We start from the raw sequence: 27,578 nt of genomic DNA on the forward strand, positions 1-27,578 counted from the left end.
CTAGTTGTAAAACTTGAGGTTACTTGTCCATTGTGACCTATTTGGGGAGCCCTATATTTTGTGTCATTAGAAAATCTATCAGAACGCTTCGTAAAATATCCACCAAATTTGTTGGAAAGTATAAATTAGCTAATACTCCTAGTTTCATCTTTTGGGGGCCAATATTCAATCCGAATTTTTTGGGGGGATGACGTCCATCAGATTATGCCGTTTTGACATGCCAGAATAGTCTTCAGAGGTGATCTTTATGAGACTCGGTTCGAGGCAAGAAGCAGTGTCCTATATTTGCTTTTTCGGGGCCCAAGGTCTATCCATCTTCTATTAGAAACAGGGGTGGGGAGATTCTTGTAACCAGGACGTGTACCAGAAAGGTCTCTAGAACTTCAACGTAATGTCGTAAAAAATGAGGGCTGGTTTCCCCGAATCATCTTTTCGGGGCCCAAGCACAGTCGAACCTCTACAGACGGACCTTGTTTTTTTTAAATCTCTATATTTTCAAAATTGGGCTTTTCAATTACGTCCAAACTTGATTACAGTAAACAGATAATGCTCTGGTTTTATTTTTGGACGTTCGTGGACAAATCTGACCGGAATTCTGGGTGGGGGGACTACATACTAGTCATAAGTCAGAATGACCTCTTTGGGGGAGCTGCATCTAATGTGTGGTATGTGTAATGGGGAGGTGCTAAGCTATCAAAACTTCTCTACCCTTCTAATTACTATTGGTGATGGCAGAACTTATTCAAAAAACCTGAAAAGCAGCTACAGTTATGATCTCACGCGTACGTGCTCTATCAGATCTCTGAAAAAGAGAGATGAATTCTCATTATACATATCGAAAAGGAACACCAATTGGATACCAACAACCCCTACTAAGGATTAACGCCAGGGACCTTCATTACGCCTATTAAGGGTTCAACTCCAAACGAATAGGTATTAATACTTGTGTTTCTTCACAACTGTGTGATGCAAAGACCAGAGTTGCCACTAAACTTAATAGGGCCATAGACTGAAGGTCAAATTCAGACCACAATCTAAACGACTCCCAGAAAATCGCAGAGAAGAAATCCTATTTTAAAATCTGAGTTCCTATGCACCATTTCTAAGTTAAAATAAGTGTTTTGAATAAAAAATTTAAATATTTTAAATATAATTAATATATCTTTAAAGAAAATCAAACGTCCAAGTAAACGAAATCTATTCGGAATCTCCGCACCTTATATGAGATAAAAAAATGGAAGTTTTTTTCCATTTGAAAGCAAAAGGCAGCATTAAAACTTAAAACGATCATTAACTCTTCTGTATATGAGGGGGTTGCCCTCTATCCAAATCCCTCGCTCTTCACGCTAAAATTTTTTAGCACTTAAAGAACCTTTTACTCTAATTAAACCTAATTTCAAACATGAAAATAGGTAATACAGAATTTATTTAATCAGGCGGAAAGGATGGGGTACATAGACAGGGAGTAGGGCTCAAAAAGGAAGTTGCTAAGTCTTGTCTAAGTTGGTAAAGTATTAATAATAGAATACTAGTCGCTCATTTTGTGACTAAAAAGCGCAGGGTATCAGTCAGTATAGTATATGTTTCTTTAGAACCGACTGACGGAGATAGTAGTGACTCAGATGAATTTTAGTTACAACTACAGGAACAAATGGATAGGGTTCCAGGTAGAAATATATTGGTTTTTATTAGAAGATTTATTAGAAGTAAGGTCTATGGATTGCTGCAACTTTGTAGACATAACAATCCAGTTATAACCAATATAGTATTTGAACATAAAACGGCCCATTTTTAAAATGGGAATCGCAAAATGGTAAGACAGCTAACCTTATTGATTATACAATTGAACTAAGACCAGCAGGATCAATACAAGATAATAGGGTACGTAGGAGGGGAGTTACTGATGTTAAAAGTAAAGATCACTAGTGTCTAGGGTTAATTTAAAGCTAAAATTTAGGAAAAGTAACTACCTTTCAGGAAGCTATGACGTTGGTAGACTTCAGGATGAGAATTAGAGAGACAGTTTCCAGGAACAGTTTAATACAAAACTGGACAGTTTAAAATTTGACAATGTAAAAGATGGATGGAATAATTTTAGGAAAATAATTTGTGAAGTCGCTGATGGTGTCTTATGGAAGAAAGCTAGGAACACAACAAGGAATATTAGTGAAATGCTTTATGTTTAATAGAGATGAGGAGGTACTTGCACAAGAACTATCTGAGCGACAGATCATATGAAAACAAGATGAATTTAAAGAAAGTGGAGAAAATATTAAGATACGAAGAAAGGAGGTGTGAAGTGGAGGCCATGGATAAAATTGCCAAAGACCTGGAAGATGCAGTTAGATGGCACAATAGTAAAATCTTGTACTGGTATGTGAATAAATTGAAAGGGAATAGTAAATTTGACTTTGTCCCAGTTAAAGACAGGAACGTGGCTACGATTAGTGACAAGGATAGGATCAAAGAGAGATGGGCAAAACATTTTGAGAATGTGCTAAACCGGGATAGAGGTACGAGAAAAAATATAGAGAAGGATGAAAAAGTTGTTGACACCTTGGATAAGAAGGAAGAACTATTTTGCGAGAAAGAATTAGTGACAGCACTGAAAGCATTAAAAAATAATCAAGCCCCAGGTGCCGATAGGGTGGTAAATATATATTTTTTTTTAATATGGTGGCTATGAAATCAGATATAAGTAACTGAAGATTGTGAATATGATTTTTGAAAAGGGGGAAGTGCCTAGCGATTTTAGGAAAACCCTAATTAAACTCCTGTATAAAAAGGCGATAAAAGCGAGTGCGATAATTATCGAGGTATTAACCTGGTTTCCGTAGGTAGCACGTTACTTAGCATGATGATACCTTTGAGACTTAGAGATGTTGTAGACAAAGTTTCGAGAGAAGAATAGTGGGGTTTTAGGAAGGGTAGAGTATATATCGACCAAATTTTCACTCTTATATAAATAAACTGAGAAGGGCGTGACTCATTAAGCACCTTTAGTCCTAAGTAATATACATGATAAGCTTGCGTTGAGCTTTAAATACGGAGCAGCACTAGAACTAAAACAAACAAAATTATTCTGTAAATGAGGCAGGCTGCCCCTTCCTTAAGTCTCACTCTTTACGCTAAAGTTTGAAACAGCCATTTTGTTGAGCATAGTAGAATAGTCCGAAAACTTTATCTCTAGGGATATTGAGTATATCAATACCCCTCAATTTCGCAATTGACCCATTACGCTTTTCGCCTGGTTTCCCTGGTTCTTTAGGAAAGTTTACTCAAATAGAAAGAAGTTAATTATGAATGAGAAGTAATTTTAAAGGAATTTAAGACTTTAGCGAAAAGACCGAGGGTTGAGGAAGGGGCAGCCCCCCCTCATTTACAGAATAATTTCTGTTCGTTTTAAGTTTTAATATTGCTCCTTATTTTCGGTTGAAAAAAAATTACTTCTAAATTTCCGTCAAAAACCGTTCCGGTTATTTTGAGACCAGACAATAAATTCTAAAACTGCGGAAATATGAGTCTAAGCTAAGAAAAAGAAGTTTCAGAACAAAAAGGTTGGATGAATGTAACTAACACATTAGCTTGGTCACATCTTGTTTTTTTTATGAGAATATAATAAGAAAAAAGTACGGTAGTAAATTACGAGTCCCAAAACTCTCCTCCGTCCAAAGCTTGGCAAACAAAAAATAACATTATACTATCTCCATTTCAGTAATTTTTTTAATCCAGTTTTCAATTAGTAGAACATTTAGCACGAGAAAAGCGCATTAAAACTTACAAAGAATCAGATAGCTCCGTCTTAAATTCGAGTAGAACGACACAAATTACGGCAGATGTAACAACAGAAGAATTTTGCAAGATGAGTGAAGTTGTCAAAGCTGAGAAAAACAAAATCTATCAAGCTAAAAAAAATATATCAGCGTCAAAGATGAGAGATGGTTAAAAATGTACAGAGCATAATCATCCTTTCATCCTTAATTACTCTTGACTTTTGATACGCAAACTTGAAAAAAAAACAATCAGCGCTTTAACAACAAGAGCCAAAAGCATACTAGTAAGCTACAATCAAAAAACCGACATTATTTTCCCACGCTTTCATATGTTCGTGTTTTCTAAATAAACCTTACTTTTTTTGCGTTTTGACGAAATTTACGCCTTTGAAAATAAATTAAGGCGTACATCCAGTTGCCGTCTCTCTACACTGATCTTACTCCTCACGTCTTAATTTACTGTTTTATGGCTCTTATATTTACTTAAAACTGATACCAATAAAGATAGTTGCACACAGGAAGGGGGCTTCATTACTGCTTCCTCTATAGTTAGTCGGGGGGATCTCTCCCCCCCCCCAGGCTAACTTAGTCCAAAAATTTTGACCAAGAAATTCAAATTGTTTCTACTTTTTACCATCATCCTCCCCCACCCCTTCTCTCACCGAAAAATCCTCCAGTAACCCTTTCCACCTCCCAAAGGTCGGCCCTGTTTACAAACCTGTGAAAACATATTTTACGATTTCATGGAGTTTTCATTCTCAAATCCATCTGCTCCCGCATTCTTCACCGCTAGTAGCCATAAAAATAAAAGAGCAAAATGGAGAACCCCGGGCAAGCCTTCATAACACTTAGTTTCAACATATTCCTAAGGATGAAGAGAGGCGGCAGGGTAGGGCAACCCCACCCCTTCTTCCGATTGATCTGATAAATATCTCAAAGAAATTTGGGTCTAAAGTTGCAAATTTAAGGCTTCAAAAACCTCTAACTCACGAATAATTTACGTGAGTAAATTATATTTCATAATATAAAAACATAATATAAACACTATCAATATTTCATAGTGTTGTGAGCCACTATGAAATAACGTCGACAATGAGTGAAAATTCAAATGAGCCGGCTCCTTCACATTGAGCTTACATATTATTTGTTGTAACAGCTCTTTACTTCATATAAATTTTAAGTTCGTTTAGGAACAGAACGCAGCCCCCCCTCCCCGCTACCATTGTCGGAAAATCAAAGACTTCATGCGAAGGTTTTTTGTAGTTTAAAAAAAATTGGCTATCTCAGAATGTTTTCCTCGCTAGGCTTTGGGCTCTAATCAGGCTGAATTGCTATTTCGCAGGACAAAATGACCAAGAACCGCACTATACTGAGATGCAATTCTCTCTGTTATCTAAAAGGGCATTAGATAGCACAATTTCTGATCAAACGAATTATCTTACAAAATTCCACAACGACATTATTCCGCAACTATCCTTCTGTAGAAAAATGTAAAACTCCATATTTTTATACATGGAGGGCTGAAACCTTAGTTACAAAGGACCAAACATTGCAGAATTCGACGTGTAGCTATAACCAAGACTGGACTTCATATTAATTTGTTTTTTTCTCTTTTCAAAATTATTCAAATTTCCTTGTGTCACTATTTTTTTATAGTTACCTTCAAACTTAATAAGTTTTACATATAGGATATTGAGATTAATATTATATTACATATATGGGTTTAAGAATTCCTGATTTAGGGCTTCCATTCGTATTTATGAGGGTTTTGATTAAATATCATTCACTACCATGGATGATTTAACTAAATCTGAAAGATTTCAAATCTTTTGTACTTGTGCATTATTCAGAACACACTCAATAAGTGAAGTTAGGTTCTTTCGAGAAACAAACTACGATGTCAGGTTAGGTTATAAAGTCATGTTGTGTCCATTGACGCATTTTTTTTGCTGTGGGCAACAACCCCTTATCCTGGAAAAATGCAATTGCCTCTTTTTCAGTCTTGACAAATCTCAAATCTTCATCTCAAAATCCATATTCAGACACTATATTCTATCACTATGCGTAGCAAACTAAATTGAATTTTGTCTTCGTGCCTATGAACCTGGATTTTCTTAGCAAAATTCTTGAGTGTGTTCTGAATTGAATTGAATCAATTGAATAATGAACAAGCACCAAATATTTAATTAAAACGTACCTGCATCGTAGTTTGTTTCACGAAAGAAATTAACTTCATTTATTGAGTGTGTTCTGAATAATACACAAGTACCAAATCTTTTTGCACAGAAACTATATTTGATCATGATATAAAGTCTGGTCTAACACATTAAAAAAAAAATATTTCAAAGTGCATGTTTTCTATCATAGCAAGTGCACATGGTTGCAATACAAAAAAAAAACACAACAAAGTGACATGAAGAGGGTTGAACATAGAAGACACAAGGATGTCATATCAACTATTTTGTTTTCTTATATTGTAGATTGTTTCTTTATTTTTACTTTTAGCAAACCAAAACTTTTTTCTTATTAAATAAGGCCAAAATTCATTTATTTCAATAAATAAGTAGTTAAAAATGTAACACTACACAATTTTTATAATGAATGGTTAATCAATGTCCTTCTATATTTCAGGTTGTGGCACAATGGAGGTCAGGGTGGATTCAACCCTATAGATGTCCAAAACTTGTGCAGATGTTCAATCCATATACTTGAATAATATATTCTCTACCAACCCATCCTAATTTCACAGTACAACTACAATTAAAATTTGTCACAAAATACTGTCCAAAATATAAATAGCAAGCGAAAATCTTAATTTTTAAGCAAAAAACAGAAAAAATAGAAAAATTCCTTTCATTAACTAATGAAAAAAATTAAATTAAAAATTAACGGAAATCGATTTAATTTTTTTTAAGAAAAGTAAAGAGCTACATTAAACCAAAGATAGGCATAAATGAAATCAAATATCAATTCAAACTTATAACGAACCAGAATGACTATCAATGAGTAAATGAGACATACAACAAGAGCAAATTAGGATAAACAGGTCAACAATAATTACCACATTATCCAACACACGACGTTTTTTAGAGTTATCCCAGACTTTTGGAAGATATTTAACTTTGGACTGTAACTTTGTCCTTTCCTTAGAAAAATAAACATATTCAAAGATTTTGAGACTTGGAAAAATTATTAAATTTCGCATCAATTAAGTCAACTTATTTTCTAGTTTCCTGTCTGGAAGAAGTATATCAAAGACTACAGACAAAACAACACTTGCCCAGTTAAATGACGATATGTACAAACGAAATTAAGATTTGTTGGAAACGAAATTAAGATTTGAAAAACATAAGAAGATACTAGCATACCTTTCCATCTAGCAGTTCTGTCAATCCATCTTCCAACCGATGATCCGAACATAATAGCTGTACCACAGGATACTAGTCCATATGATGCTGACAGAACCAAAGATTCAGGTGTGATATTGATCAAAATAAGTCCAACAGCAAAGCCCCACATTCGGTCACCCCATGCTGATAAAAGAGAGCTTAAATATAACTGCCACATACTACCTGAAATATGTACATTTGCTTAAAATATGCCTGAAAAAATGCATAAAGCACAGTATAAAAACAAAAAGCAGGAGCTATTTAAAGCAACGAAATGACTGCAAAATAACCATAACTTTAAAACCCAATATTACGATAGGATAAATGAAAAATAATCAATTATTATACGAAGTTCTATGTCGTCAACAGCCATGTAGTCATTGTTTTTATTGTTTCTATCTGTCACATTATCTCATTTTTTCCAGTTATCACCCAAAGCATCATTGTTGTTATTGGTCATTAGAAAACAATGAAAACCATTGTTTTATTACAGTGATATTGCTTTTATGTGATATTAAAAAGCTTCATTATATCTAAAAGTACATTTTTGGTTATTGTCAAAATTATCATCCTTTGATTCATAATATTTAGTTTTTCTTTTGTCCAACTTCTGTACAATGATATTGGTACTTTAGCCCAGAGAAAAACAAGTTTTCAATAACTAAAAGTAAAGAGCAGCATTGAAGCTTAGAACGAACAGAAATTATCCCGTATATGAGGGGGGATGTCCCCTTCCGAATCCCTTGCTCTTCCCGCAAAAGTTTTTAGCACTTCAAAAGTGTTAATTAAGCACCTATTGTACTTCTGGAGTCGTTCTTAAAGAATTGGGATAAAAAGCCAAGCTTCACCGTAAAAGGCTAGGTATTGACGGGAGAGGGTTAGTCCTCTTCATATGAGCAACAATTTCTGTTCTTTTTAACTTGTTAATATTGCTCCTTACTTTCATTTGAATAATCTCGTTTTTTTATTCAATTTCTTATCATTTTTCAAATAATATCAGGAGGTCCGTCTCCCCTCCATAGTAAGTGCCCTCCAACGAAAAACAAATTCCCATAAAAAATCCCTATAGTGCAAAATTTCCTCCCCCCGGGAAATTCACCCTGGGCTAACCATCCTCACAGAAAATCCACCCAGGAACATTTCCTACGGAGAACCTCGATAAGAAAAGTCTCCTGAGACTACTTTCATTTGATAAAAAAAATTCTGTATTTGATTTCTCATCCTTTTTTAAATAAAGCCGTAAATTCCCCCTGGATAGAAAATTTTTATCAGAAATCTACCCTCCCAATGGAACCTGAACCACTTCACCCTGGTCTATTCCATCCTCATAGAAAATCCACCCAGGAACATTTCCTGCGGACAACCCCGACAAGAAAATTCTCCTTAGACTACTTTCATTTGAAAAAAAACTCAGTATTTGATTTCTCATCCTTTTTTAAACAAAGCCGTGAATTCTCCTTCCATGGAAAATTTTTGCCGGAAATCCACTTTCCCAATGGAAAGCTTCTCCCGTGGAAAATTCCCTCGTGGAGAATTTTTCCTATGGAAAATTCCCCCATGGAGAAGAATTTCTCCTGAGGGGACAATTCCAACGTCACTTAAAATTCCCCCAGAACACATCCACATGTAAAATTGAGTTATTACAGAGAAAGTAAGACAATTAAAAGGAATTTAAATGCGAGTTCTGGCAAATTCTCTCCTTATAAAATTGCCCCAGAAAGTTCAACAATGGACTTCCTTCACAATGGAAAACCTTCCCCGGGGATAAAACCCCCACAGAAAATTCCCACACCCCTAGCCTCTGGAAAATGCCTGCATACTCCCGACAACAAATATTACGTGAGTAATTTCTCAGACCGTACTGCTTTTCCATTTGCAGAATTTAGGAGAGAAAAAATAGGTATAATTTAAATAAAACATTGGAACAAAAAAACAACAAACTTTAATTAATAAAAACCCTAATGTTTCAAATCCGCATGCAGGAGCCTTTATCAACAGGAAAAAAACTTAAAGTTAAATTAACCGCAACATATAAAGAAAAAGACAAAAAACATAGACACACACAAAAAACAAATAAATAAAACTCACATCTAAATAACCTCCAAAATACTGAAATCACTGTAAATAGCCTGAATAAACACACAGAAATGACATAAGGTTGTCTCTGGTACACTAGATTGTCTCTCGTACAATTTTATTTCGGTAATGAGATCTAGCAAAAATGGAATACTATATTTATTTGTAAGACCTTGTAACGTTAATCGTGCGAGATGGCCAGGGCTCTAAGTAAATCCTTTCCATTTTTGCCAGATCTCATTGCCAAAAAAAAAGATATACAGAAGACAATCTGGTGTAGAATCAGGCGCGTCCCCAGGCGGCGGATAGGGGAAAATCCTTTAGATATAAAGGATACCTTCGAATATAAAATAAGGAGGCGTGGACCAGGGAGGACCCAGCCGTCGGGGTCCATAAAATGAAACTGAGGAACCCATGCACGGGGGATGTAAATTTGTGAACAGGAAACCCCTGAGATGGTGATGCATAGGGCCCACCAGCGTGTGGACATGTCAAGGCAGACGCCAAACCTACTTTCATCAATGAGAAAATTGTATTGACCATGCAGGACGCCAAATGGAAGGATTCCCTATAGGAGAACAATTGTAAAGTGCGGGTGAACTCGAACGCGAGTCAACGGCCCCTGCTAGAGACAGATAGGAGTAGCTTGCCGATGTCTCGAAATATAGCTGAACCTCCTTTCCTCTCAGCTATTGCTCTCAAATTATATGACGATGAAGACAAGGAAACTTATAAGAACCAATGCTACCGCGTCTGAGGTTTTATCTGACGATCATGCTATACAAACTACCGCGTCTGAGGCAACCGACGAACCATCTACCGCGTCTGAGGCAACCGACGAACCATCTACCGCGTCCGGAGCAACCGACAAAACAGATACCGCGTCTGGGGTAGCCGGCGATGTGACGACCGGCACCACCGGAAAGGTTACTGATGGCCTTAAAATTGCCTTCGAAGGTCGCATCCACTGTTCTCGCCCTCCGAAGCGCTGGAAGGAGAATGTCTCCGACTGCAACCTCCCTGGTCTTCTCAGAATGGCACAAAACAGAGAGCAGTAAAGGCGACAAATACATTCGCTCATGAAGAGAGAGGCCCCGAGATGACCACCAAGGCCAGATAGGACTGAAGTAAGTAAGTAATCTGGTGATCTGGTCCAAGAAGACGATAGGGTCATAAGGAGAATAAGCCTTTCTTTCAGCTGGCAGAGTAGCGCAAGCGCAACCCCCGACCTCCCTTATTGGCTCAGAACCCCAAGGGTAGTTTGTGGTGCTTTAAGATATATTTTGTTTGTTTTTTGGATTCAATTCTATTTTGGCTTTTGGATGTAACAGTAAATTTTATTACCTTTTTCAATGTCTATAATTTTATAATTCTCGCCTAGGTAATAAGTTTTTAGGAAGTTCGGCATAGGGAGTAATCTTTATATTATTGAAATATCTTTTATAACAGAAGATATATTTTAGAGAATACAGCTCAAAGTTCTGAACCAGCTTGTCGAATAGTCGAGAACATCGTTCGGTAATACCGGAGGGTTTTCTCCCCCCCCCCTCTACCCCTCAGGCTAAGGGATCTCAAGCGGGGTAAGATTAAAAACACTTAAGAAAGATCTCTAAGAGAAGGTTTTTCTCCCAATAATGACGGTTTGGTTGGTTACAGGAACATAACCACAAAAGATCCAATTTATTTAGGTTGTCTTACTTGGAGAGCAAATAAGAAGCCTCCGGGCCTCTCTAGCCCCCTCCTCTACCCTCTGATAGTCGTGGCAGAAGAATAGAAGCACTGCCAACACCCACTGGCAGCTATTCAAATCACATATTTCTGAAGATACGGGCTAATTCAGCCTATAAAAATAACCTATTTAAACTACACCAACACCGATAATATCAAATAACACCTTATTTGATTTTAAAATTTCAAAGATTTAGCAATACCTAGGAATTACATATTATAACAACTACGGCGTTTTCGACCAAAAAAAGTTTTTAGTCACAGTCAAAACAGAATCGATGTAACAAACATTGAATGCATCTGTGTGGCTTGAGATTTATAATAAAAAGAAATAGAAAAGTCAACTATTTGAGAGAATCTTCAGAATGGAGATTATTTTGACAAATTAGTTAGAATTTCCCATGAATCTAAAACGAATGGAGTGAAAACCTGTCTTTCATTGTAATCAACCGGGTCTGAGATTATGCAATTCGTTTTTTAGGTAGGTGTCAGCGTATCTCTTAGAGGTAACTTGCCAATTAGAAGGTTACAAAAACTAGCCGTTTTGATGGAAATCTGGTAGTTGAGGCTGGAAAATTGAGGTTTTGACGAAATAGTGAATTGACAAAACATAGTTTTGCCCTTGACAGTTAGTAGTCGTGCTTATCAAGGAAACAGACTTTGCTGTGCCTCAATAAATGTACGGGTATTTTTCACTCGGGATAGACATGTTAAAATTTTGCGAAATTTATTCAACTCCAAAAATTTGTTGAAACGAATGATATTGAAACCCGATGCTTCAGTGAAAATATTTCCAAAAATCCACAATATTAGGAAAAGTTGAGATTTATGTCGACGTACCTACCACGTTCCAACTCTCTTAGGAAAAAGGAGGAAGTGTTTAGGCCTAAAATCAGAAAATTAAAGATTAACCATAGTTTCAACAGGAAGTATGCTTCCCTTTCTACCGACAAAGAATAAATCTATGCTATGTCCTACAATTCTTTTTCTATGCCCTACTATTTATATACCCAACTTTATGAGCTCTGCTCTATGTTAGGGCTATTTGTTTTATTTTTAAGTGAATTAAATAAACCGTTAAATAGTTGGGATAGCCTAGATTTACATTTGTTAAAATACTTTCAAAAAGCATAGAAAAAATGTCACTGGTTGACAAAACCAGATTCGAATCCACAATCAAAATAAAAGACATATGCACAGGAGAAAATTTCCATCCTGTTCACAGAAAGCTAGGTTTTTAATTCAAACAGAAAAAGGAGATAAAGTTAAACCCCAAAGCCAAAAGAAGTGGTTTCCTGCAACCAAACACTAAAATAAGGAGAATTGAAAAGGGTACAGAAGACAGCGTTTATGGAGAACAAAATAGAAAAAAAAAACATTAGATCAGGTGGAAATCAAGGTTATTTCCACATTAAAATCTAAAGTTAGTATTCTTAAATGAGTGTAAAAACCCATAAAAACATGGTTAATGAATAATAAAAACAAAAAATGACGTTTGAAATTAATGAAATAATCTTTTTTAGAGTGTTGGCAAAGCTGAGAATCTGAAGTTAGGAGTCTTAAAGGAGTGTAAAAACATATAAAACGTGGTTAATGAGTAATAAAAAGAAAAAATAACGTTTGAAGTTAATAAAATAATGTTTTTTGACTAATATAGCTTCGCTTAGGAGTGTTGGCAATGCTGAAAATCTAAAGTTAGGAGTCTTAAAGGAGTGTAAAAACATATAAAACGTGGTTAATGAGTAATAAAAAAAAACATTTGAAGTTAAAAAAATAATGTTTTTTGACTAATATAGCTTGGCTTAGGAGTGTTGGCAATGCTGAAAATCTGAAGTTAGGAGTCTTAAAGGAGTGTAAAAACATATAAAACGTGGTTAATGAGTAATAAAAAATAACATTTGAAGTTAAAAAAATAATGTTTTTTGACTAATATAGCTTGGCTTAGGAGTGTTGGCAATGCTGAAAATCTGAAGTTAGGAGTCTTAAAGGAGTGTAAAAACATATAAAACGTGGTTAATGAGTAATAAAAAAAAATAACATTTGAAGTTAAAAAAATAATGTTTTTTGACTAATATAGCTTGGCTTAGGAGTGTTGGCAATGCTGAAAATCTAAAGTTAGGAGTCTTAAAGGAGTGTAAAAACCCATAAAAACATGGTTAATGAATAATAAAAACAAAAAATAACGTTTGAAATTAATGAAATAATCTTTTTTAGAGTGTTGGCAAAGCTGAGAATCTGAAGTTAGGAGTCTTAAAGGAGTGTAAAAACATATAAAACGTGGTTAATGAGTAATAAAAGGAAAAAATAACGTTTGAAGTTAATAAAATAATGTTTTTTGACTAATATAGCTTCGCTTAGGAGTGTTGACAATGCTGAAAATCTAAAGTTAGGAGTCTTAAAGGAGTGTAAAATCATATAAAACGTGGTTAATGAGTAATAAAAAAAAAACATTTGAAGTTAAAAAAATAATGTTTTTTGACTAATATAGCTTGGCTTAGGAGTGTTGGCAATGCTGAAAATCTGAAGTTAGGAGTCTTAAGGAGTGTAAAAACACATAAAAACAGAACCAACCCATAAAAACTTAATTAATATAGCTTGGTTCGGGAGTGTTCGTAGAGCTGGTAATATAAAGTTAAGAATCTTAAAGGAGTGTAAAAACACATAAAAACATAATTAATGAATAATAAAAAGAAAAAATAACGTTTGAATTTAACAAAATAATATCTTTTTGCTAGTATAGCTTGGTGTAGGAGTGTTAGCAAATATAAAAATCTAAAGTTAGGTGTCGGAAAGAGTGTACAAAAATGTAAAAACAAGTTTAATGAGCAATAAAAGAAAGAAATGTTTAATGTTAATAAAATAATGTCTGTTGATTAATAAAAAGAAACTTTGTGTAGGACTGTTGTGAAAGCTAAAAATCCAACTTAGGAGTCTTAAAGGAGTGTACAAACAAGTAAAAACATGGTTCATGAGTAATAAAAAGAAAAAATAATGATTTAAGTTAATAAAATACTGTTTTTTGAATAATATAGCTTGGATTGGGATTGTTGGTAGAGCTGATAATCTAAAATTAAGAGTCTTAAATGGGCATACTAACATGTAAAATACGTGGTTAATGACCAATAAATAGAAAAACAATGTTTGAAGTTAATAAAATAATATCTTCTAAATAGTATGGCTTGGTGAAGGAGTTATAGCCAATTTGAAAATCTAAATTTAGGTTTCCAAAAGGAGTGAGTGTACAAAAATATAAAACAAGTTTAATGAGCAATAAAAGAAAGAAAGAAATTATTTTGATCCATATAAATTGGTGTATGACTTCCTCAGAGGCAATGTTTAGACAGTGTCTGACCATAACCTATTTGTAGGCCCACCTGCATAACATTCAAACTTCCCACAAACAAAATTACATGGAAAATATGTTCTTATATTTTACGTGATGCATTATTCTTATAATTCCTGGAAATCTTATTTACTAAAAATGTTGTATAACCTGGATAAGAAAATTTAGTTCCAACTCCTCTAGAATATGTCATCATCAATCAAACCTACTGGGACAACTTTTAAATTTGATGCAGGGTATCATATTACCATTTCTTCAAAGATTATATTTTTCACATGTGGTACATATGTAGCCCAGAGAGACATGATTCTAATTGGGTTTTAGACCCCCCCCCCCAACCTTTTCCTGCTAGACAGGAAATTTCTATATTCTCTCGTGTTTTACCAAATTTAACCTCTTTAAAAGACGTCCTGGTCAATCAAGTCTAAGAGTCCCCATACATAGACTGTAAAGAATAAAGCTAAGCAGGTTGAACCACAGGGCCATCTTGTTACAAGATTTTCCGTGGAACAAAACAGTAGTTGGAAACAAAGCGCCATATCATGACAGAATAAATAGGAGATGGCTGAATCCCTGTTTAGAAACAAAGCAGTATACCATTACTCAACTCATGATGTAAATTTTGTGATAGCATTAGACAAATCCACTTATGTTACAAGTTCATCCTCATGTCTTTTTACATCTTACTGTCTTGAATTTTACCAGGGTCCTAATCTTTGCAGAGATCTCAACCTTTGCCAGGTGGTTTGGGGGAGACCGCCCCAGGAGGGTAGCACTGACAGGGTCGTATCCAGATTTTTTGTTTGGGGAGGGGTTATTCTTGTTTAGGAGGAGGTACCAAAAACCTCATGTATTTTTAAATGATTATTTTCCCATATTTAAAGATTTTTTTCATATTATTGTTATTTTCTTATTCAAAGGGTGCGTGGCTATTCATCCCATTTCGGGAGCTTTTTTATCTTTTGGAGGGATTTCCTTAGTAGCCCTACTTTCTTTTTGACCCCACAACCTAAATAATCCTTTCTTGTATTTTAGACCCCTTCAATAAAATTTTAAGGATATACTCTTTCAAAAGAAATTTGTAAAATCTTGCAAATCAAAATCAATGCAAACTGTTTTGATCAATGATTTACTAATAACAGTTATTAGAATAAAAAAGTTTTACACTGTCTTAAAACACAGAGAAAACATGATTTATTTCTTTTGTTGCTCAATAACCTTGCTTCTATATTTTTAAAGATGGAAAAAGTTTTGTTAAAGTTTTGTTTTTGTGACCATGTGGAGAGTAGAAGCACCATATGTTCATTCTAACATTTGAATTTTACGAAATTTATGTTTATTGTTGAGTGGGTAAGAGCCTAGGACCCTAGCTACATATAAGGAAGCATGTATGCAGAATAATCAGCATTAACACATTTTGCATGAGGGGAACCTTTCCCTTCACTTCTTTCATTGTTGTACAATTTTTTTTAACAAATTTTTGAAAAATAAACATGGATTCAACCACATTCTTCCTTTTTCAAATACTATATCTATGTAATTAAACACCATCAGTGCCATCTAATTATATACTCACATCGCATGTTAATAGACAAATAGTTATAAATCAGATTAAGTTAAATGGTGTTTGGGCATAACGTTTTTCAAGACTTAAAGACTAGACACAAATAATTTAGAAATATGATAGAAAAACTGGAAATACAAGGGAAAAAATGAAGATAAAAGTTCTCCCTATGCAAAGTGTGTTAACTCTGATTATTCTGCATATTGCAAAGTAAGAATTGTTTTATTAACATGTTTCCTTATGATTAGCTAGTGTCCATGGCTTACACTATTGAGTGTATGACCCACACCAGTTCCCTTCACTGAAAGGGATATTTGCAAATACAGCAATAAATTTTAGAGGGGGATGGATATTTTGACTGAGGGATAATTGTACTGGTTAAAAAGGTAAAATAAAGATTTTAAAATATAATGTACATTCTTTATTGAGACAACACTGTAAATATGTAATTATAAAATAAAATCAAGCTGCCTTTTTTGTTGTAGGCTAGTTTCTCCAAAACACCTTCTGCATTGACTAGAAAATCCCTGTGTATAGATAGTAAGGCCAATCCATTAATGAATTGGCCATATTTATTCTTCTGAACTGAGTAAGATCTCCTGGTTTAAGATTTTGGTCAACAGATCTGAAACATGACTGGGATAAAATGCCACTTATTCCTTTTGCATCTATGCTTTCTTCTGGGTGTGCATCTGTGGGTGATTTCTGGCAACATCACAACATTGCCATCCAGTGGCCTTTTTAGAGTCAAAACTGCCATAGTGAGAAATGTAGATGGTACTACTAGGCTATGTGTCAAAGTGAATTAAGTTGGTAAATTGTCAATTTTTCAATTATGACTGGCATGAATACTGCAATAAACAAAGTCAAAAGGGTCAATTCTTCAATTACTTACATTGCCAGGGCAAGAAACAAGGAAGGGTAGCACTAACAAGCTAAACTAGGCATTGGTGCAAAGTAGCTATTCAGTGCTTGCTATGTCATCAGTTCACTTTATACATAAGTCAATAACATGAACAGCAAAATATTTGCCCATTATCCTTTTGATCTATAAGATTACTCAAGATCTATAAGAATGTTGATCCTACAGTACAAATGTCTCATATTTTGAGGGGGGGTCTCTGTTATTACCCCTGGGTTTGCTCCTGTCTCACTGTAGGTCATTATTTTGATAGTATTGAGAATTTTTTCAAGAACATATTGAAGAACTTGAGCATGTTTCCCCTACGGGTAGGTTTGAACTTACATCTAACTTTACTATTAAGGTGGGAACCAAATAGAGAATCAAACTTCATTCTTACATTTTTTTTTCCTAGTATCTGACAGTTGTGTAGTTTTGTCAATATCCTGAAGGGGGGGGGGAGCAAACTTGGAGCTAATTTTCCCAAATCAAGTTAAAATGACAGTAAAAACTAAAAAATTAGTCATCTGGTACCATGAAAGTACTAAATAGTACTATAAATATACTTAATAGCACTATAAAAGTAAATATGTATGGAAAATTCTAGTTGAGTGACTTCTTGCTATCTCAGAAAGGTGTTAGGTTAAGGAAATGAAACTTCCAGGGATGGGTCTACAGGCTAAAGTATATCCCAGGAAAGTATTTTGAAGTATCTATCTCCACTCCTTCTCCCTCTAGAGAGCCCTGAAATTTGCCTACATAACAGGTCTGTACCTATTGAAATTTTGACAAAACAACATTTTACCTTAATTTTAAGTTACCAGTTGCCATTAGTTCTGAACATGCAATTCCTGTTATTTGAGTAGAATTCTGAGCCATATCAATGTTTTTTTTTCAAAATTTGGGAAATGTATTTGCATATCTTTAAAACCTTATAAATTGGGATTGAGCAAAGTTGTGAAGCTGAAAACAATTTTGTTGTACTTGATTCATGCAGAAGATCTATTTTGCAAGATTTCACTTTTATAACATGCATATTTTTTAAGGTCATCAAAGTTCAGGGCCCTCTAGAGCAAGAAGGAGTGGAGGTAGGTACTTCAAAATACCTTCTTGGGACATACTTTAGCCTGTAGACCCATCCCTGAAAGTTTCATTTTTCCTAACCTAACCCATTTCTGAGATAGCAAGAAGTCAATCAACTAGAATGTTACCAATATGTACTAACAAAAACTGATTAAAGGTAAAATTCTAGTCCATTGACTTCTTGCTATCTTGGGAAGTTGTTGGGCTAGAGAATTGAAACTTTCAGGGATGTGTCTACAGGCTAAAGTATATCCCGGGAAGTTATTTTGAGATCCCTAACTATACCCTTTCCCCCTCCTCTATATAACGCAGTTTTTTGTGCATTACAGCTTATATTTTGGTCAAATTTGATCCTATACTATTAAAAGTATAAATTCTTGCTTACCTTAGAAAAATTCAATTTTTCACTGTTTTTTAAGCTACTATATTCCATAATTAGTTCACTGGCATTGAAAAACAATTATTACCTTTTATGGTATAGTTCAAAATGGAATGTAGGCATTTAAACGCACCCCCTGTTTGAAACGTCTTATCTTTAAATGGCTTTTCACAGGGGTAATACAGATAAGACTTTGAACTTTTAAGGGGCTTCTCACTAAAATTATGATTCATTGCTACAATTGGGTAAGGTTTATGTTATATGTGTCAATAACATTTATTTTGTAAATAATAACAACATTGAGAAAGTCAATTTCTTCATGAAGGCCCAATAATGATTCTTAGAAACCTGAAGAGAGGTGACACAGAAATTTAGTGGGAAAAATAAGCACAAGTCCTAAATACATGATTGACATAACCGTAACAGATACGCTCTCTTTGGGGGAGTTTGGGGGGGGGGTAATTTGAAAAAATTATAAAGATGTATTTGTAACTTACAAATGGGTGATCAGATCTTAATGAAGTTTGATATTTAGAAGATCTTGTGCTTCAGAGCTCTTATTTTAAATCCCAACCAGATCCAGTGACATTGAGGGGAGTTGGAAGGGGAAACCGGAAATCTTGGAAGACGTGAAAATTGAGGTATCTTTATCTTGCAAATGGGTGGTCGGATCTTAATGAAACTTGATATATAGAAAGATCTTATGTCTGAGATGCTTATACAGAAATTACTCTGTATATGAAAGGGTTTTTCCTCCTCAACGCCCCGCTTTTTACGCTAAAGTTTGACACTTTCTGTTAACTTTACTTTTTAAAACAGTAAAAAACTTTAGCATAAAGAGCAGGGGTGCTGAGGAGGAAATGGCCCTTTCATATACAGAGTAATTTCTGTTCATTTTAAGTTTTAATGTTGCTCCTTACTTTCAGTTAAAAACACTTGTTTTTTCTTTATTTAATTTATACCATAGTTTTATAAATATATATTTAAAGTTATCAAAATAAACCAAAAATAAGCCCTTAATAAACATTAATTACAACACAACTATCCAGAAAAGACGTTTTACAAAGGAAAGTAAAGAACCATATTAAACTTAAGACAAGCTTCAACAAATTCCTATAATATTTAAAGCTCAATGTTTTGTGAGAAACCAGGAAAGGAAAATATATAATTAATGAAAAAAATCAAATAGTTGAGAAAATGAGAATTTTGTCAGCCAGTAGCAAAATATGAAGACGAAAATCAAGAACAATATTTCGACAAGGACCTCTGAATAATGGAAGTGTTTTCAAACATAATGAAGTGGTAAGGGTTATTGAGCACGTGTTGGGCCAAGGCAGAATCAAAATTCTCAGGCCTTTGGTGCAAACTATGACTTCATTGATTGAATATTTGTGTTTCAACAATCCCTTCTCCCAATTGTTGGCGTTTTACCAATATAGAAGATTTAGGAGTGTTACACACCCCTTAAAATTTGAAAACTGGCATTTTTCACATTTATAAATCTCTTTCATAGGGTGGTATCCAGGAAATTTCCAAGGGGGAAGGGGTATTAAAGATTTTTTTGAGGAATCTTTATAAAACAAAAACTATGAAATGCATGAAAGACTTGTTTATATTCGTTTTGTTACGTTTTTACAAGTTGGAGAAAGGTTTTGGACATACCCTTTAGCCCTCCTGGATACAGCTTGTTTTTTCCTAGCCTATTTGAATTTAATGGGAAAAGATTGTATTAATTTTCTCACAACCTCCCACATATTTACATTCTCATTAAAACAAACAGTCTTCTCAAAATTTGAACTCCACATTAATTACTCTTTTAAATACTGGATGACACATGGAAAGGTAATTACAAGTGACATAACAATTCCCCGGAAGCCGGAACAGCTTTCCGGGATCTGAAAGGAGCTTTTGATGAAGTTATAAGGTAATTTAGCATTCTTATTTTTAATATATTTGTGAGAAATTTTTGAAAAATTTAACGTTACTTCTTTGTTTTCACTTGAATAATCCGTTTTTATGGCACTTGATATTAACCAAGTGACATATAGCGATCGCAAATTCTGTTGTTCTGTTGATCGCGCTCAATATTGATTCTTAAAAACCTGAAGAGAGGCAAAACAGAAATCTGAGACCAGTGATGTCAATTACAGGAGGGACAAGGGAACCGCCCCATACTCCCCCTCTAGATTTTTTTATATTTTCATTGAAAATGCCTTTATTTGTGTTTTCTTTGAAAAAGAATGACAAATTCCCCCCCCTGCTATATTTTCAAAACGCATTTTACACCTCCTAAATTGTGTTATTTGACACTGTCTTAGATGGGATTTCTCAACTCAACAAACACAAAGAAGACTTATGAACAACTTACGGATTCGTTAGCAGTCTTTAATGATATTTCTGTCATTATAAATTTTCTGTCATTATAAATTTTCTATTGAGAAGACTGTTTGTTTTGATGAGACTGTAAATATGTGGGAGGTTGTGAGAAAATTAATACAATCTTTTCCCATTAAATTCAAATAGGCTAGGAAAAAACAAGCTGTATCCAGGAGGGCTAAAGGGTATGTACCCCTGTCCAAAACCTTTCTCCGACTTGTAAAAACGTAATGAAACAAATATAAACAAGTCTGTCATGCACTTCAGAGTTTTTGTTTTATAAAGATTCCTCAAAAAATCTTTAATACCCCTTCCCCCTTGGAAATTTCCTGGATACCACCCTATGAAAGAGATTTATAAATGTGAAAAATGCCAGTTTTCAAATTTTAAGGGGTGTGTAACACTCCTAAATCTTCTTTATTGGTAAAACGCCAACAATTGGGAGAAGGGATTGTTGAAACACAAATATTCAATCAACAAAGTCATAGTTTGTACCAAAGACCCAAGAATTTTGATTCTGCCTTGGCCCAACACATGCACAATAACCCTCACAACTTCATTTTGTTTGAAAACACTTCCATTATTCAGAGGTCCTTGTTGAAATATTTGCTTGATTTTCGTCTTCATATTTTGCTACTGGCTTTCATTAATTATATATTTTCCTTTCCTGGTTTCTCACAAAACATTGAGCTTTAAATATTATAGGAATGTGTTGAAGCTTGTCTTAAGTTTAACATGGTTCTTTACTTTCCTTTGTAAAACTTCTTTTCTGGATAGTTGTGTTGTAATAAATGTTTATTAATGTAAATATTAAGAAGACTGTTTGTTTTAATGAGAATGTAAATATGTGGGAGGTTGTGAGAAAATTAATACAATCTTTTCCCATTAAATTCAAATAGGCTAGGAAAAAACAAGCCATATCCAGGAGGGCAAAAGGGTATGTACCCCCCCCCCCCATCTGAAACCTTTCTCCAACCCGTAAAAACATAACAAAACAAATATAAACAAGTCTTTCATGCATTTCATAGTTTTTGTTTTATAAAGATTCCTCAGAAAAATCTTTAATACCCCTTCCCCCATGGAAATTTCCTGGATACCACCCTATGAAAGAGGTTTATTTTGATAATTTTAATATATATTTATAAAATTATGGTATAAATTAAATAAAAAAACAAGTGTTTTTAACTGAAAGTAAGGAGTAACATTAAAACTTAAAATGAACAGAAATTACTCTGTATATGAAAGGGCCTTTTCCTCCTCAACACCCCGCTCTTTACACTAAAGTTTTTTACTGTTTTAAAAAGTAAAGTTAACATAAAGTGTCAAACTTTAGCGTAAAAAGTGGGGCATTGAGGAGGAAAAGCCCCTTTCATATACATTCATTAAGATCCAACCACCCATTTGCAAGATAAAGATACCTCAATTTTCATGTCTTCCAAGATTTCTGGTTTCCCCATCCAACTCCCCTCAATGTCACTGGATCTGGTTGGTATTTAAAATAAGAGCATTGAAGCACAAGATCTTTCTAAATATCAAACTTCATTAAGATCTGAACACCCATTCATAAGGTACAAATACATTTTTCTAATATTTTCAAATTCCCCCCCCCCCCCAAACTCCCCCAAAGAGAGCATATCCATTATGGTTATGTCAATCATGTATTTAGGACTTGTACTTATTCTTCCCATTAAATTTCTGTTTTGCCTCTCTTCAGGTTTCCAAAAATCATTATTGGGCCTTCTTGAAGAAATTGACTTTCTCTATGCTGTTATGATTTACAGAATGAATGTTATTGACACACATATAACATAAACCTTACCCAATTGTAGCAATGAATCATAATTTTGAGTGAGAAGCCCCTTAGAAGTTAAAAGTCTTATCTGTATTACCCCTGTGAAAAGCCATTTAAAGATAAGATGTTTCAAACAGGGGGTGCATTTAAATGCCTATATTCCATTTTGAACTATACCATAAAAGGTAATAATTGTTTTTCAATGCCAGTGAACTAATTATGGAATATAGTAGCTTAAAAAACAGTGAAAAGTTGAATTTTTCTAAGGTAAGCAAGGATTTATACTTTTAATAGTAATATAGGATCAAATTTGACCAAAACATAAGCTGTAATGCACAAAAAACTGCATTATATAGAGGAGGGGGAAGGAGTATAGTTAGGGATCTCAAAATAACTTCCCGGGATATACTTTAGCCTGTAGACACATCCCTGAAAGTTTCAATTCTCTAGCCAAATAACTTTCCAAGATAGCAAGAAGTCAATGGACTAGAATTTTACCCTGATTAAATTCAGTTGATGATTAAATTAGGCCCTTGAAGGTCTATGTTAGTTTGACTAGATTTTTTGAAGAAACGAATTTCAGCTGAGGGGGGGCAAACAGAGGTGTAGGAGGGTCAGTTGCCTCCCCCACCCAATAGCAAATTATGCCTCTTGTATCTGATTTCTGTTAAGCTACAGGTAACCTCCACCAGCTAGGCTACAACACTAGTCAACTAAAGCATTCCCAAAGCTTTAGTAGTTTTATGCTATTATTATCTATTTTCATTTCCACTATCGTTTAAGACTATTTAAGACTATCTTTTCTACTTAAATACCTTTTTGGTCTGTAGGGCTATTTTATAAAATGACCATGTGATCTTATTTCGAATACGGTTGCCGTGTCAGCCGAACTAGTGTTTCAAGTTTTTCAGCTCAACTACTGCTACTTCTACGCAGCTGAAGACTTATCTTTTCTACATAAATACTTTCCTGGTCTGGAGGGCTATTTTATAAAGTGATCTTATTTCAAATATGATAGTCAATGTCAACTCACCCAGTGTTGGCAGGTTTTCTGCAAAAACTGATGCTACTACTACTAACAACTCACCACAGCATCAAGCCACCTAGGTCTAACACAGCTACGCACGCTCCTCATCCATCCTCATCTATTCAAAACCTCCCTCTTTACCCCCTCTCAAGAAGTTGTCATTTTCTTTGAATCTCTCTTTATGACATCCTCCCACTCCAAAAGAGGGCCACCTGCTTTCAACTTGGCCCTAGACGGTGGACCGAAAAGGACATTCTTCGACCATATGTCTTCCTTTATCCGCAGAACCTGCCCTAGCCATCTTAACCTTTCTTTTATTGTAGCCCTAGAAAGAGATATTGGACCACATTTTTCGTACAGCCTACTGTTTGAAATATGGTCATTTAGCCAAGTACTCAGGACAATATGTAGGCAATTTCTTTGGAAAACATCTAATAAATCTTTGAAGAACCTCTCAATATGCGCAATAATCGCTGTTCGTTTTAAGTTTTAGTTCCTCCAAGGAAAGATCCTCTTACATATTGCCCTCCCCCAGCCAAAAATTCACCCTGAAAATGTCTATTCCCTTCCCAATAATCATTATTGTATATAAACAATGATCAAAGTTTTCAACTTACAGCCCCTTCACTGGGGACTGTGAGGGAGTAAGTCATCCCCAAAGACATAGTCGTTATGTTTTCTGACTATGCTGAGCAAAATGACTATCTCAAAATTTTCATCTGTTGACTTGGGGGAAGAAATGAGCGTGGGAGGGGGCCTAGGTGCCCTCTGATTTTTTTGGTCACTTCAAAGGGCACTAAAATTTCTAATTTTTGTTAGAATTACCCCTATTGCGAAATTCTAGGATCACTGGGTCGATACAATCACCTCTGGAGAAAAGAAAATAAACAAAAAAGGAAAACAAATTAAAACAAACAAATAAACACGTGTCCGTGATCTGTCTTCTGGCAAACAATACAAAATTCCACATTTTGTAGATAGGAGCTTGAAACTTCTACATTAGGGTTCTCTGATACGCTAAATCTGATGGTGTGATTTTCGTTAAGACACTTTGAGGTTTGCCTCCCCCACCCAATAGCAAATTATGCCTCTTGTATCTGATTTCTGTTAAGCTACAGGTAACCTCCACCAGCTAGGCTACAACACTAGTCAACTAAAGCATTCCCAAAGCTTTAGTAGTTTTATGCTATTATTATCTATTTTCATTTCCACTATCGTTTAAGACTATTTAAGACTATCTTTTCTACTTAAATACCTTTTTGGTCTGTAGGGCTATTTTATAAAATGATCATGTGATCTTATTTCGAATACGGTTGCCGTGTCAGCCGAACTAGTGTTGCAAGTTTTTCGGCTCAACTACTGCTACTTCTACGCAGCTGAAGACTTATCTTTTCTACATAAATACTTTCCTGGTCTGGAGGGCTATTTTATAAAGTGATCATGTGATCTTATTTCAAATATGATAGTCAATGTCAACTCACCCAGTGTTGGCAGGTTTTCTGCAAAAACTGATGCTACTACTACTAACAACTCACCGCAGCATCAAGCCACCTAGGTCTAACACAGCTACGCACGCTCCTCCTCCATCCCAATCTATTCAAAGCCTCCCTCTTTACCCCCTCTCAAGAAGTTGTCATTTTCTTTGAATCTCTCTTTATGACATCCTCCCACTCCAAAAGAGGGCCACCTGCTTTCCACTTGGCCCTAGACGGTGGACCGAAAAGGACATTCTTCGACCATCTGTCTTCCTTTATCCGCAGAACCTGCCCTAGCCATCTTAACCTTTCTTTCATTGTAGCCCTAGAAAGAGATATTGGACCACATTTTTCGTACAGCCTACTGTTTGAAATATGGTCATTTAGCCAAGTACTCAGGACAATATGTAGGCAATTTCTTTGGAAAACATCTAATAAATCTTCGAAGAACCTCTCAATATGCGCAATAATCGCTGTTCGTTTTAAGTTTTAGTTCCTCCAAGGAAAGATCCTCTTACATATCGCCCTCCCCCAGCCAAAAATTCACCCTGAAAATGTCTATTCCCTTCCCAATAATCATTATTGTATATAAACAATGATCAAAGTTTTCAACTTACAGCCCCTTCACCGGGGACTGTGAGGGAGTAAGTCATCCCCAAAGACATAGTCGTTATGTTTTCTGACTATGCTGAGCAAAATGACTATCTCAAAATTTTCATCCGTTGACTTGGGGGAAGAAATGAGCGTGGGAGGGGGCCTAGGTGCCCTCTGATTTTTTTTGGTCACTTCAAAGGGCACTAAAATTTCTAATTTTTGTTAGAATTACCCCTATTGCGAAATTCTAGGATCACTGGGTCGATACAATCACCTCTGGAGAAAAGAAAATAAACAAAAAAGGAAAACAAATTAAAACAAACAAATAAACACGCGTCCGTGATCTGTCTTCTGGCAAACAATACAAAATTCCACATTTTGTAGATAGGAGCTTGAAACTTCTACATTAGGGTTCTCTGATACGCTAAATCTGATGGTGTGATTTTCGTTAAGACACTTTGAGGTTTAGGGGCTGTGTAACCCTATTTTCTAAAATAAGGCAAATTTTCTCAGGCTCGTAACTTTTGATGGGTAGAACTAAACTTGACAACATAAGTAGTATAGGACGTCCCCAGTATAATTTTTATAGCTCTTTTTTGAATGCTTTCAGTTTTAGAACGTTAGGATTCGGTCAGCCCAGGGTGCCAGACAGGACAAGCATATTCAAGACAAGGTCTTATATAAGAACAATAAATTATTTTAAGGTTCTGGATTGATATGGAGAACCGTTTGAGAAGGGAGAAAGATTTAAGGAGAAAACCACTTGTTTTAAATAAGTGAAAAGAGTAAGATTTCCATTTAAGGTCATTGTCCAAATGCACACCAAGCAGCTTAACCATGTTTAAATTTGGAATGCAAAGGTAATTATTGATTGGGGGTATATTTTTTAAAAAGGAGAATAGCATTAAACTGCTTTTCGGTATGCTCAGATTGAGTTTAACATTGTCAGGATCATTCTTTAAGTTGTTAATGAGTGAGTCAAGTTTAACGCCCAAAGTGGTTGAGGTTTGACAAAGGTTAAGTAATGTCAAATCATCCTCAAATTTAAAAGTGTTGTCAAAGTTTGGTGAAACATTGTTTAAAATAATTAAGAATGCTAAAGGACCCAATTTAGTCCCTTGGGGTGCTCCACAGGAAATCGAGGTAAAACCTGATGAATTTTCGTTAGGGAGGACTACACGTTGCTCACGACCAGATAAAAAACTAGCTATCATACGTAAAACAAAATCTCTGGCACCTAAAGCCCTTGCATTATCAATAACTGTCTGATGATCCAAGTTGTCAAAGGCTTTACTAATATCAGCAAAAACAGCCTCAACGTAGGAACTACTTAACTCAAGATGTTGAAAACAGTGTCAAGTATATAACATAAACAATGGGTGGTGCTATGATTCGGCCTAAAGCCAAACTGATTTGGGTTAATTTTATCTTGAATATCGTCAAAGAGGAAATTGTAAATAAAACTTTCAAAAATTTTAGAGAAAATAGAGGTTTTTGATATTGGTCTTAAGTCAGAGGGAACTTTTGGGGTTTTGTTTTTCGTCACAGGTGATATAATAGCTTGTTTAAAACACACTGGAAAAATACCATCTACAAAACATTGGTTAAAAATTGCAGTTAGAGGTACACTTAAATAATGGGCACATTTCACAATCAATTTGGTAGGGATATCACCTGGGTATACTGACTTATTTGTATCAAGATTTTTGACAATCATCTAGGCGATTGTCTACTCTAATCAATATTTTAACTTTGATTCGGGTGTTTTTGCTTTTATTTGAGTTTTGTTAGAAGCGCTGTAAATAATTTTCTCCGGACACCTTCGACCCTATAAATGGCTCTGTGTACAGTTACAATTAAGCTTTATCACCTTATTTTTCTCTCTCTATTATTTTCTCTTTGCCTGCAAAATCCTTCTCTTTGATTAAAGTTTGACTCTCTGTGACAACCATACTTTTTAAAGTAATAAAAATCTCTAGCGTAGGGACCGATCACCTTAAGGAGGGGACAGCACCTTTCATATACAGAATAATTTCTGTTCGTTTTAAGTTTTGATTCCGCTCCTTACTTTCAGTTTA

The 27,578-nt window shown here is 34.9% G+C and overlaps 1 protein-coding gene across 5 annotated transcripts in view; it reads right to left on the bottom strand.

Moving 5' to 3' along the window:
- The window catches only part of LOC136031060 (solute carrier family 40 member 1-like), a 90,736-nt gene extending 65,986 nt beyond the window's left edge, over window positions 1-24,750 (bottom strand). For 3 of the 5 annotated variants that reach the window (XM_065710305.1, XM_065710304.1, XM_065710302.1), the window contains exons 1-3: window positions 24,687-24,750; window positions 7,142-7,345; window positions 3,782-3,881 (exon numbers count right to left, since the gene is read on the bottom strand). In XM_065710305.1, coding sequence (XP_065566377.1) covers window positions 3,782-3,881; window positions 7,142-7,340 — 299 coding nt within the window. In that variant the 5' untranslated portion in view covers window positions 7,341-7,345; window positions 24,687-24,750. Of the gene's footprint in view, window positions 1-3,781; window positions 3,882-7,141; window positions 7,346-23,219; window positions 23,314-24,686 lie in introns of those variants that run through there. The other 2 variants (XM_065710303.1, XM_065710306.1) reach the window with 2 other exon arrangements.
- Between the last annotated feature and the right edge of the window lie 2,828 nt (window positions 24,751-27,578).

Source organism: Artemia franciscana, chromosome 9 (genome assembly GCF_032884065.1).
Source record: "Artemia franciscana chromosome 9, ASM3288406v1, whole genome shotgun sequence".
Taxonomy (NCBI): Eukaryota; Metazoa; Arthropoda; class Branchiopoda; order Anostraca; family Artemiidae; genus Artemia; species Artemia franciscana.